Source organism: Puma concolor, chromosome F2, assembly GCF_028749965.1.
Source record: "Puma concolor isolate L17-30 chromosome F2, mPumCon1.1.hap2, whole genome shotgun sequence".
Lineage (NCBI taxonomy): Eukaryota > Metazoa > Chordata > Mammalia > Carnivora > Felidae > Puma > Puma concolor.
The window spans coordinates 62677729-62690445 of NC_141684.1; the positions used below are offsets into that span (position 1 = coordinate 62677729).

A 12717-nucleotide genomic window follows, 5' to 3' on the forward strand; every position below is an offset into this window, starting at 1 on the left:
CACAAAAATCGCTCCCGAGGTGTGTGCGTCTGGGGTCTGCATCAGCCCGAGGAGAATCTGTCATCTGTTTTGCATGTCAGTTAACTGTATTAATGAGAAAACCAAAACCTTGTTTGGATAGTCAAGGTAAATACATTTTGCTCTCATGGTGGCCACACTCCCTTACCACCTGGGATAGGGCCTTTAAATAAGTACACATTAAATCCCTTTTCTAGGGGCGCCTGGGTGGCGCAGTCGGTTAAGTGTCCGACTTCAGCCAGGTCACGATCTCACGGTCTGTGAGTTCGAGCCCCGCGTCGGGCTCTGGGCTGATGGCTCGGAGCCTGGAGCCTGTTTCCGATTCTGTGTCTCCCTCTCTCTCTGCCCCTCCCCTGTTCATGCTCTGTCTCTCTCTGTCCCAAAAATAAATAAACGTTGAAAAAAAAATTAAAAAAAAAAATAAATAAATCCCTTTTCTATTGTCAGTTCCCCCAAAATTAGCCCCTCGTTTTGGTCCTTGTTCTTCAGTTAAGCAACACGTTTCACTTATCACCTTTGTCACAATGCTAGCATTTAATGTTTGCAGCGATTTCGAAGAAGTGGTATCACCCGGGGAAGTAAGGTGACAGTCACTTAAATCTCATAGTCACGGTGGACTCACTTTCTTGAATCTCATCTCATCAGTTACTTTAATGAATACAGTTATATACTCCCACAAGCCAAATGTGTTTTATAAATAAAGTTTTACTAGAACACTGCCATACTCCTTTAATGACACACACTGTCTGTGGTTGCTTTTGTGCCGAGTTAAGTCATTGCAACAGGCCGTCTGTCTCACAAAGCCTAAGGTATTTAGTATCTGAGTTTTTATTTAAAAATGGCTGATCTCGGGGCGCCTGGGTGGCTCAGTCGGTTAAGCGTCCGACTCCAGCTCCGGTCACGATCTCGCGGTTTGTGAGTTCAAGCCCCGCATCGGGCTCCGTGCTAACAGCTCAGAGCCTGGAGCCTGTTTCAGATTCTGTGTCTCCCTCTCTCTCTCTGACCCTTCCCCGTTCATGCTCTGTCTCTCTCTGTCTCAAAAATAAATAAACGTTAAAAAACAAAATTTAAAAAAAAATGGCCGATCTCTGTGGGTGAATTGGCTCATGCTTCTCTGGGTATCTATGTACCCCACTGCCCTACCAGTTGGCTCCACTGCCTTTGCACCTTACAGCGTAGATATTTGAGAGAGGATTTCTGGGCAATTTTATTTACCTTAAAGTAATCAAAGGCAGCTTTACAGAGGAGCGTTTTCCCTCTGAGGAAAACCAATTTAAAAAAATTATGAGCAGATTTAAACCCAACGGTTGTATGTGATTCTCTCGGCCAGTAGTGTCAGGCTTGGCCCATCTACCTCCCTGTGGGGACGCCCAGGGTAACTGGAATAAACCTTTCCTCGCGATGACTTCATTCTTTGTCTCAGTCTTCCTGATTTGGGCTTGGTGCCTCACCTTTTAAGAGGATCTTGATTTGGAGAGTCTCAGAGTTTGGGGATGCCACGGTTAATGTCACTTGCTGTCTGGCATCTTCACATTCACCTGTGTAGCGGTCCGGGTACTTTAAGTCGTGAGTCTCAAACATGACAGTCTCTGCTTTTGGGGACGTAGGCTACCCTGTTCTTTTTATCTGAGTGCCCCCATAGCAAATAGAATGTAATTATGGATTGTTATGTCTCATGTTCATGAAATTCAGATAATCTTTATAAGGATTTCCCAACAAGCTCTGCACTTCCTTTTGTAATTGGGATCGCCTTGGCGTAGATTCAGGGTCTAGCCAGAGACAGTAGCTTCCCTGGCCTCAACCCAATGCCATTATATATGTGGCAAGAGCTTCCTCTCCACCAGGAGTCTGGTTACTTGACTCTGTTTCAGGGGAATAATCTTTCACCTTGATTAAACTTAGAAATGGGTGAGGAAAGCCTCTTTTCTCCCGAAGCACAGAGAAGGGAGCTCGCAGGATGCCTGCCTTCTACTTCCTTTACAACTATCACTGGCATATATAGTCCCAGGAGTGTAAAGTTAGATCAAAAGTTCTCTGCTCTGCTTAGAATAAATGAGAATGTTTATCCCTAAATCTTCAAGGAGCCAACCAGGCCAACAGGCTGTGCAGCAGGACTACATAAAAATTAAAAAAAAAAAAAACTTCTATAAAGGAAGACATAATTTAAGACAATATCAGCATAATTTAAGGAGCTCTCAAGAATGGAAAAGTGCCTGCAAATATGAAAAAGAGGTTAAAACTTTTCTACTAATCAGTAAAGGAATATAAAAATTTTGCAGAAGATTGGGATAGTTCATAAATGGAAATAGACTTTTTAAAGCACATATCTGTAAGTATCTCCAGCATGTCCCAATGAAAATCACTACTGTTCTACACCTGATAAAATAGCAAGGACTTCCTTAAAACCGTAATAACCGTTACGTGTAAGGCTGTAGTAAAACTGACACAATTCAAATTGATACAATCGTTTTGAAAACTACTTGGCTATATGTATAGGAAAGGAACTAACGTGGAGAGGCAACATGAGAAATAAAACTAGATAAGGAATTTGTACAGTAGGCAGGAAACCCTGATGAATTCTGAGGGTTGGAGTTGCCAAGGTATTTTATACAGATTGGTCTGAAAGTGACTATTTAAGAGGGAAAGACTAAAAGCTAACATTTAGGCAGATTTGGTGAATACTGTGCATCGTAGACGATAGAACTTTAAGTAATCTAGGTTGTGCCCTCAACTTGACAGACCAGGAGGCTGACAACTAAAAAATAGGGAAACTTCCCTAAGACCCAAGTAGGAGTTATGAGCTCAGAGGGACTAGAGGTACCAAGAGGAACTAAATGGAATCTTCTGAGTTCCAGCTCTGTTTTTCTTTTCAATATTGAAGGATTTATGGAACTCTTCAGTAATACTTACAAATGTAGAATTTTAATGATCTTATGTATATTTTAATATTTTATGATTCAATATGTAAACATCAATGTTTAAATAAGCTTTAAAAATAATTACAGCTATTTCTCAGTTTTAAAAATTTGGACTTGCTGGTAGGAATAATTAGGTAATCTTCATAGATTTAATAGAGCAAAAGCCAAGCTTGAGAAACCCTCAATTTGTTCAATCATCAGTTTTTTTAACGTGTACTCGGTGCTCTAGGCTCTAACTGCATTCTCAGAATACAAAATAAATACCACCAGCCTCTGTCCTCCAAGAGGGGGAGTGATGGACCTTTGTTCAAAATAACTCAAATTATTATCCTCCATGAACATAAGTGATGGCAAAAATTGTATAACCCTCTAACAAGAACTCAGATTTAGATAGAAAATTCGCAAAGAAGATACTTGATCTTAAGGGGTTAATAGGAATTTCACAGACAGACCAGGGGATGGGCTGTAAGTGTTGAGAAAAGCTTTCTAAGAAAAGGGAACAGCATGTTCAAAGTCATGAAACAGCCTGACACATTCAGAGGCCTGAGATAGGTGTGTTTGTCTGAAGTATACACTGTGAACGGGAGAAAGATGTTGGAGATAAGGCTGTGAGTGAGGGACTCAGTGGAACTTCTCTTTTTTCCAAGTAGCAAATATAGAGTGTTAGTGCCATGCCCCAGTTCCAAGTACCTTTACATGCATATTGGTTTTATTTTATCTCATTTGTTACCCTGTTACAGATGATAAAAGTGAGCCAGAGAGAAGGTAAATACCTTGCACAGTCACACTGCTAACAAGCAGTGGGATTGTGATATGAAACATGACACTTGAGTCCACAGCTCGCTGTCCTAAAATCAGGCTGTCCTTCCTGTTCCACACTGGGATTTGGGAACACTGAAGAATTCTAAAGGTTTTTGGCATGGTGGTATAGGCCAGAATTGGAAGGTTGTGGGTAGCAAGTTTGAAAACCGCCTGTTGTGGGGTGCCTGGGTGGCTCAGTTGGGTTAAGCGTCTGACTTCAGCTCAGGTCATGATCTCAAGGCTTGTGGGTTCGAGCCCTGCGTCAGGCTCTGTGCTGACAGCTTGGAGCCTGGAACCTGCTTCAGGTTCTGGGTCTCCCTCTCTCTCTGCCCCTCCCCCACTGTTTCTGTCTCTCTCTCTCTCTCTCTCTCTCTCTCTCTCTCTCTCTCTCAAAAATAAACATTAAAAAATTTTTTTAATAAAAAGAAAAGAAAAAACAGCCTGTTGTAAGAATCAAAGAAAGGGCTGATGAGAACCTGGATTTAGAATGAAAGTATTCAGAACGTAAAATACACAGAACTTAGTCTTGATTTGATGGGGCAAATAAGGAATTTCTGGCTTGAAAAACCGAGTGTATGTTGGTACCTTGAATTAGACACTTTTAGAGAGAAGGAGGATCTATTTGGGGACAACTTTAGTTGTGGTGCCCATGGAAAATCAGGTAGAGAGGTCTAGCAAATGAGGATATTCAGGTCAACAGACCAGGAGATGAAGCCTTAGAATAATCAACCTGGAGGTTATCCTTGAAATCCCTCTTATCAATACTACACACTGCTGAGAGCTTGTAGTGAGGTAAGAGGACTGTGGAGAAAATTCCAGTGTATTTGCTGCTCATAATATAGTCCACCAACTGGCTGTCTATCCACTAATTGAGTATTACATGAGGATTAATCAACTGCATCCCTAAGCACGCTGTTTAACTTTTCTTTTTAATCTTAGCAAGACTTTTGATGAAGGAAGCATTGCATTAATTAACATCCTGAAGCTCCTTGTTTTGTCCCAGATCAGTTCTTTGAGTATCACTAATACAAAAAAACACTCGCATTTAAGCCTTAGGTAGAGGAAGAGGTCTCTAACGAGACAGAAGGAATAGCGTGAGTGCAAGGATGAGAAGCAGAAGCAAGGGAAGTCAAATTACTCTGATGTGTTCACAGGTGAGATGAGCCAGTGGTCAGCACGGTCACAGAGAAGTGAAATACGATGAAGAACTTCAAGTAATTATTGAATGTGGCCATTTTAGGGTCTTCAGTAGCATGTCAGGAGTTTTAACCCCTGTTTACTCTTGCACCTTCTGAGCTCTCCTTTTTAATCCCACCGATCTACCTCCTTAAATGCTTCTCAAATCTGTACTTTGCCTTGTGTGCCAAGATCTTAACTGACTCTAAACCCAAAGTACGCTTGGATTCAATGTTCGCTTTGCCTTATCCCTTGGCTGATCTGGAGTTACTGATCACTGTCTCCTTCCTGACCCACCCTTTCTTCTACAACACACGGACCTTGGTTTCCCTCCTCACCCCGCACCCATTTTTCCCTGCCCGTCCCTTCCGCACACACTGCATGTCTTTAACGGCAGCCATTTCTTTAACTGCATTCTACGTGCCATCAATTTCCAAACCTAAACCCAGCCCTCATGGGGCAGTCTAACAGCCTGCTGGACATCGTGAATATCACAGTTTCTTCAAGCTCAAGATGTCCAAAGCAGAATTTCAATGCTCATCTACACACTTCTTTATAAGCCCTTCTTCTCAAATCCCAGACCTCATGGTTCTATTCATCTTCCCAGTCGCCAACCCACTGGTATGAGCACCTCCTCCTCCCTTATCTGATTAGTTATTGATTTCCCTCTGAGTGGCACTTCAAATCTGTAGCTCTCCCTGTGTCCACTACCTGCATGGGCTGCCAACACCATCACTGAATTATCCTCCTGGCTGGTCTCCCCTTCCAGTCTTCACTCGCCTCCACTACCTCGCCACACTGGCTAGAGTCCAGTGTGTAATTTTGCTGTCTCCCCTTCCAGTCTTCACTCGCCTCCACTACCTCGCCACACTGGCTAGAGTCCAGTGGTGTAAATTTGCTCCCATCACTCCCTTGCTGAATTCTTTGCCTGTAACTCCACCTCTTCTCTGTACCCTTCCTCTATAGAGTCAGTCAGATCGGTTGTTTTTTGGTTTTTTGTTTTTTGGGTTTTTTTCAGTTCTTCGACATGCTCATGCACATGCTTTCTCTCTCTTTCTCTGTCTCCCTCTCTCCCCTCCCCCCACCAACACACATGCTCATGTGCCTTTCTGGAGAACATTTATACTCCATTTTTACTGGTAGCTTTGTCTTCCATCTTCAGGAAGCTTCTACAATCCTGTAAATCTGTGTTGTATAGACTTGCTCCGTGGTCTCTCAGCATTCTACCTTTCCCGTGCCATAGCCCTTTCTATGTTGTTTTGTAATCTCTTATTTTTGTCCACAAATCAGTGCCTTCCTCTGAATTTTAAGCTCCAAGGAGACCATATCTGTATAGCACATCATTATACCTCAGCCTCCTAGTACAGTGCCCGGAAGAGTAGAGGCATGTAATCATTGTTAGAGGAAATAAATGCTCTTCTGAGTATTTTTACATTCATTATCTCAGTGGGGGTAAAGTTGAATAATTTTGAAAGGGTTTTAATGAAACATGAGATGTCAGTGGATTAGAAGATTAAATTATTTGTTGAGTTGTTTTGTACTAATAGAAGGAAAGAGAATAGAGTCAGCAAAGCTGGTTAGGAGAGTAGAAGCATTTAATCCCACCTCATAGAACAAAGAGAAAGAGATTTTTTTTTTAATCTGGCTTGCATTATTAAATTTTACCTTCCTTCTAATAAGTTGAGGCCTGTAAGGTTGTGTGTGTGTGTGTGTGTGTGTGTGTGTGTGTGTGTGTGTGTGTGTGTTAATATTTAAAGGTATCATGTTGTTCATATTTTAGAGCTTTTTCTCCACCTGGAAAAACTTTAGATAAGATGATTTAAGAATCTACCTGTATACTTTACTCATTGAATTTCTTTTCTTTGGTAGGGAGGTTTATAGAAGTGAGTAATCAATTTAATTATCACTTGTTTCCAAAAAAAGGGGGGATGGAATATTATTTTTTAAAGATTTAAATGGGTTTAACACAAGGATAAGGAAATACACACCAAGAACTAAAGGAATTGGCAATCAATAGGAAATCTAGACTGAGAAAACCTAAGTAAGGTCAACTACTTGGAGGACAAAATTAACCCTAAACTACCTGGAAGTCAAGGCAAGAGATGAACGTGATAAGATGTGTTGTTTGATGTCTTTTAGCTTCTTGTCAAATATGAACTTCAAAGGTTGGAGAGCTCACAGTTCAAGATGGACTTTGCAGTCAAGTACTCGAAATACGAGTCAAATTTAGATGCCAGTGGTGACCGTTGAAAGCAAACGCTCTGCTTTGACATTACTATAGAGAGATTGGCATGCGTTCTGTCTTAGATGGTGGCTGTCCAGGTTCGCACAGAGGTGTAGTTACAGAATTGTCAAAGAAAGGGGAGGTCGAGCCTTTTTCCTCCAAACACAACTTTGAACTCACTGAACTCCTTAAAAATACATATTTATTTGGAGCTCCTAATTCTCTATAAAACTTGGAAGACAGATGCTTGGTTTGGAACATTTTGAGGAGAAGATGCCACAGTCATCTGCCTCTGCCAGAAAAAGATCTAATGGGGATTTCAAAAATGTTAAACTGTAACCAGCCAGCACTGTATTCTAATAGTCCCGTAAGGTGAGTGAGTTAGCTCAAAAATGCATCCCGTGTAACTACATATGCCGACCTAGGGAGTGGAGTTGTTCTGGACCTTCTGGCCATAATGAACTGTGCTATCATGGTGGCGTCTTGGTACAAGGATCCGTGACTGGTCTATCGGAGGAAATTTGCTGTCTTGTTTGCTATTGCAGAGGACATAAAGTCTCATCTAAAAGTGATAGGAATCTGTTGAGGTTTTAAAATTAAACAAGAGGTATAGGGCTGTTCCATGTGATTTAGAAATGGAATTTACTCTGTCAAAGTCCATTCCTGTCCATCCAGACTCGTAAGGCTTAAACTTGGAAGTAATATTGAGACCACATGGTTGGACACGTGGCTAGCCTTGTTGGTACAGTTGAGGACGATAGTACAATAACAAAGGCTACCAGATATTCACTTGTCCTCGATACTTTTCTATTTGCTGAGATTTAGTGTCAACAGCATCTCAGTGAGAATTACCATTCCTCATACTAGCTTGAGAGATTCCAACCCATATCTAGGAGAGAAATCTGGCAAAGAGTTTGGGGAGGAGAGGCAACACACTGGGCACGTCTGGAATTTGGGAGGGGGAGTAGAAATTGTCTGATGTGTGAACATCAGATAAAAAAAAAAAGTATTAGGGTTTTTGTTGTTATTGTTGTTCATTTGGAAATAGGGTAAGAGTTCCCCCTCCCCCAACTCCACAGTCACTACTTAGCCATTCTTCTAGCTGGTTGGAAGTTGTTCTTTATTTTGTATTTTCTATGTAATTATTTCCATGGTTTCTCTGAGTCACCCAGGTGAGCAATTTGAATGTGCTGTCCGTTTGAGATTTTTGGTTCAAAGAGACTGAGACAGATGCTGTGCAGAGTATGGGCATTGCCCATGTATCTATTCTTCCTTATCACTCCCTTGTTCTCACATAAAATGAGGGGAGAAAAGGGGATTTTTTGAAATTTTCAAAGAAAAATCTGCCTGGTGATTTGGTTTTTCCTGCCCCAGAGCTGATTTTTCTTTTCTTTCTGTGAACCAGGAGCCTTTTTGTAGGTGGGAGAGCGGTTAGTAAGGCAAATGTGTGAACCTCTCAGCATGGCCAGACACTGTTTGTGGAATGAGAGAGAGAGAGAGAGATGGATGTGGAAATAGGGTTGAGGGAGCATTGTCTACTCGTGGAGAACCACTAAGAGAAAGTAGACAACTAGTTCTCCACCTGCTGTCTTCCACACCTTCAATTAAATTTTATTCATTTCTGATCACGCGTTTCTTTCAAAAGAGTGCATTCTTGGAATCAGGTGTCCCATACATTTTTTATCAGTGCAAGTAAAAGGTAACGAATGTGAGCAGAATGAAATGCGCTTTGCTCTTCAGACTTGCCCATGAGTTGAAACAAGGTTGATCTTGACACCATGGTAATAGAACCAGAAGATAAAAGACCTTCCTGTATTTCTGCAGAGTACAGTACAATCCACAGCCCATCAACACCCATTAAAGATTCAGACTCCGATCGATTGCGTCGAGGTTCAGATGGGAAGTCACGTGGACGGGGCCGAAGAAACAATAATCCTTCACCTCCCCCAGATTCTGACCTTGAGGTATGTCATTGACAATGACCTAGTAAACAACAAGGTATCTTGGTAGTTAAATGATGGTTCTGTACACACGCAATGTAAATAGACCGTGATCAAGATACCCAAATGCTTTTGTTCCTGCTTTTTTTCCCTATGTTAATTGTAAGTAAAGCATTTTTTTTTTCTTTCATGTTGATTGTAAGTAAAAACAATTATTTCTGTTTTCTCTTCCATTTCACTACGTGCAAAGCATCCGGTTATTTCTCTCTAAGGAAATACAGTGAAGTATATAATTCTGCTTCAACAAAATTGTCTTGTACTGCTCTATATCATTGCCATTTCAGTTAAGTGTCATACTAAAAGTGATTAATAAAATCCACTTTGAAAATTAAAGACACACTTAGGTATATGAGAAAGGAAAACCTGGGATGTTCTAAACTGAAATGGCAATTGTCTTATGAGACCTGTTTTGGTGGAGTTGAAAAGCAGGAGGGATTAAATAAAACCTTAAAGGGTAGATTTCATAGCTTTGAATCCACTGCAATTAAGTTTCTGGGTTTTGCCAAGTGAAAGCTGATGGTGGGAAACATGATTATTTTGGCTGAAAAGATGAAAATTTCCCAGCAGAACCTATGTGTATGAATATATACTGGTGTGAGTGGAAAGGAGAAGAAGAAATGTACGCTTCAGAAGCCTTTGTGGCATCTCAAAGACATTTTTGAAGTGAATTCCTTCAAATCCAATTCCAAATATCTCAAGAGTGTGTTAAGAGCACATGTGATGTGTCTGCCTAAATTTTGTAATCTGAAGAAAACAGGCAGGAACAATATATAACCCAACTGCATGATAACAGTCCAAAGGTAGCATAAGGTGAGTAGATGATGTGAAGTTTTAGGTTTTATGTGCAGTTTTTTAACACTTGGCTTGATAAAAATGAAACATAAGATTTGTTATTTTAACACTTTAATAAGCAGAGAGAAGAGATAAGAAAAAGAAAAATGGAATGATGTTTAACTGATTGCCCCCGCTCTGTCTCAATAAGTTGTGAACAGACTAGTTTTAACTCATTTTTAATTTTTTCAGAAGGGAGAACTGTGAATCTTCAGTTCAGAAGTAGAAAGGACATACGTTATTATTTCTTGCCCACGCTTGTATCGATGTCACTAATATAATTGTTCTACACACCATCTGAGGTTATAACTGGAGAAAAGCTGGGAGATACTCTTTGGAAGAGTTGTGTTTTAAAACATTAAAAAGAATTCAGATTTTTCTTTTGTCTTCTATTTCAAGACTGCTTATTTATGTTGAAGTTAACTGAATCACAGGTTTCTCAACCAAGGGAAAGACATCCTGATTTGGTTCTTCCTTTGTAGAGGGTGTTCATCTGGGACTTGGACGAGACAATCATTGTTTTCCATTCCTTGCTTACTGGGTCCTATGCCAACAGATATGGGAGGGTGAGTACCGAGAGACATCAGTTTTTAATTTCTTTAGAGTATATTATGTCTAGAATTGAACTTTTATCCAGACAGGGATGTGGTTTAACTTTAAATAATAAATTTAAAATATGAACTGGAGAACAACTGAATTTATGGATACAGATATATGTGTAAGGCAAAAACATATAAATGAGCAAGAGGAGGTTGTTTTCATATAGATTATATGGAAAAATATTTTGTTTTATATTTTTTATGTGAGTCATTCAATTTTCTTGGTTTTTGTTCGCAACAACATATTCGGCGGAGCCAGTATTTCACATGTTCTTGTCTTCAGTGATTAGCCGAGTTAGTATTTTATTTTCAAAATGCCTGTTAAGAATGTCTTTAAAAGTCGCTTTGCTGTGAGCTAAATCTATGTGAATGGCATATAAAACTGGGCCTCTGAATGACAATAGGACCAATACGTCAATGTTTAAGTTGTTACAATATTTACCTCTGGTGTGGTAGGTAAAAAATAATATTACAGACAACCTTCCACGAGTAGAAATTCAGCCTCAGTGTTCTGTTTTCGGGTTTCCCCAAATCCTTGGAAATTCTTTTTGATCTCTTCCTTGGTGGCTTCATGAACCTTTCCCACACCAAAACCATGTTAGTTAAAGTGGCTATAGGTAACTGAATATGTGAATACGATATTTCTCATTTTTTTTCCATCATTAAAGAAACAATATTACAGGTTTTAAATCTGTGAAGATATTGGTTCAGAGCCTTAGGAACTGAGTTCTTGTGTCTTGGTGACTCTGGTTGTTCATGGCAATTAAATCTTAAATTTTTTTTTTTCAACGTTTTTATTTATTTTTGGGACAGAGAGAGAGCATGAACGGGGGAGGGACAGAGAGAGAGGGAGACACAGAATCGGAAACAGGCTCCAGGCTCCGAGCCATTAGCCCAGAGCCTGACGCGGGGCTCGAACTCGCGGACCGTGAGATCGTGACCTGGCTGAAGCCGGACGCTTAACCGACTGCGCCATCCAGGCGCCCCGGCAATTAAATCTTAAAACACAAAATGTGTATCATGCTCTCATTACAGATTTTATGCCGGTACCCATTCTTTCAAACAATACTTATTTCAATAAACGTATATTGAGTGCCTGCCCTGTAGGTATAGTTTGACAGTGAAATTTGATGAACTATCCATTGAGCATTATAGTGAAGCTTTCCTTCTCCTAACCCTGAAGTTACATATACCACTCCTCAAAAAGGCTGGAAAATATGCACGTTTGTAAGAGCAAAAATATTCCAGAATATTCCACCCTTTGGATTTCTATTTAGAGGGGCGCCTGGGTGGCTCAGTCGGTCGAGCGTCCGACTTCAGCTCAGGTCATGATCTCACAGTCTGTGGGTTCGAGCTCCGCGTTGAGCTGTGTGCTGGCAGCTCAGAGTCTGGAGCCTGCTTCCGATCCTGTGTCTCCCTCTCTGTCTGCCCCTCCCCCAGTCTCACTTTGTCTCACTCTGTCTCTCAAAAATAAATAAATATTAAAAAAAAAATTTAGAAATAAGATATCTGGGGGCACCTGGCTGGCTGAGTCGGTTAAGTGTCCGACTTCGGCTCAGGTCATATTCTCATGGTTCGTGAGCTGGAGCCCTGTGTTGGGCTCTGTATTGACAGCTGAGAACCTAGAGCCCACTTAGGATTCTGGGTCTCCCTCTCTCTCTGCCCCTTTCTGACTCGTGCTCTGTCTCTCCAAATATAAACATGAAAAAATTTAATAAGAAATAAGATATCTGTAAAACACAATATGCCCCATCTTATGGTTAGAGTTTCTATGAGAAGAAGACAATTAACAAAAATATAGTATAATTAAAAAAAAAAAATAAAGCCACAGAATTAGTCGTTCAAACAAAGTCTCTGCTTTGTGGCCAGCACATAATAGGGATTCAGTAAATATTAGCTGTGGTGTTTTTTTGTATTATTCCCTCTATGAATACTATTACCATCCCCATTTCTACAAAAATTACTACTTAAAAGCTAAAAATTAATAGCTGAAATGTCAATGTGTGGTCAGTAGGAAGAATCTCAAAGATTTTCTTAACTATTTTAAGGTCCCTCCAACTAACTCCTAAGGAAGAAAGCTGGCTCCTGGAACTCACACAAAAGTATTGAAAAGAGCATGCGCTTAGAATACCAGCATTTGAAAACCATCC

The 12717-nt window shown here is 40.4% G+C and overlaps 1 protein-coding gene across 16 annotated transcripts in view; it reads left to right on the forward strand.

Annotated features, from left to right (window-relative positions):
• EYA1 (EYA transcriptional coactivator and phosphatase 1) overlaps positions 1 to 12717 on the forward strand; it is a 354818-nt gene that overhangs the window by 263326 nt on the left and 78775 nt on the right. For all 16 annotated transcript variants that reach the window (XM_086695354.1, XM_086695347.1, XM_086695348.1 and 13 more), the window contains 2 exons: positions 8962 to 9101; positions 10451 to 10534. In XM_086695354.1, the coding sequence (XP_086551480.1) occupies positions 8962 to 9101; positions 10451 to 10534 (224 nt within the window). The remainder of the gene's footprint in view (positions 1 to 8961; positions 9102 to 10450; positions 10535 to 12717) is intronic.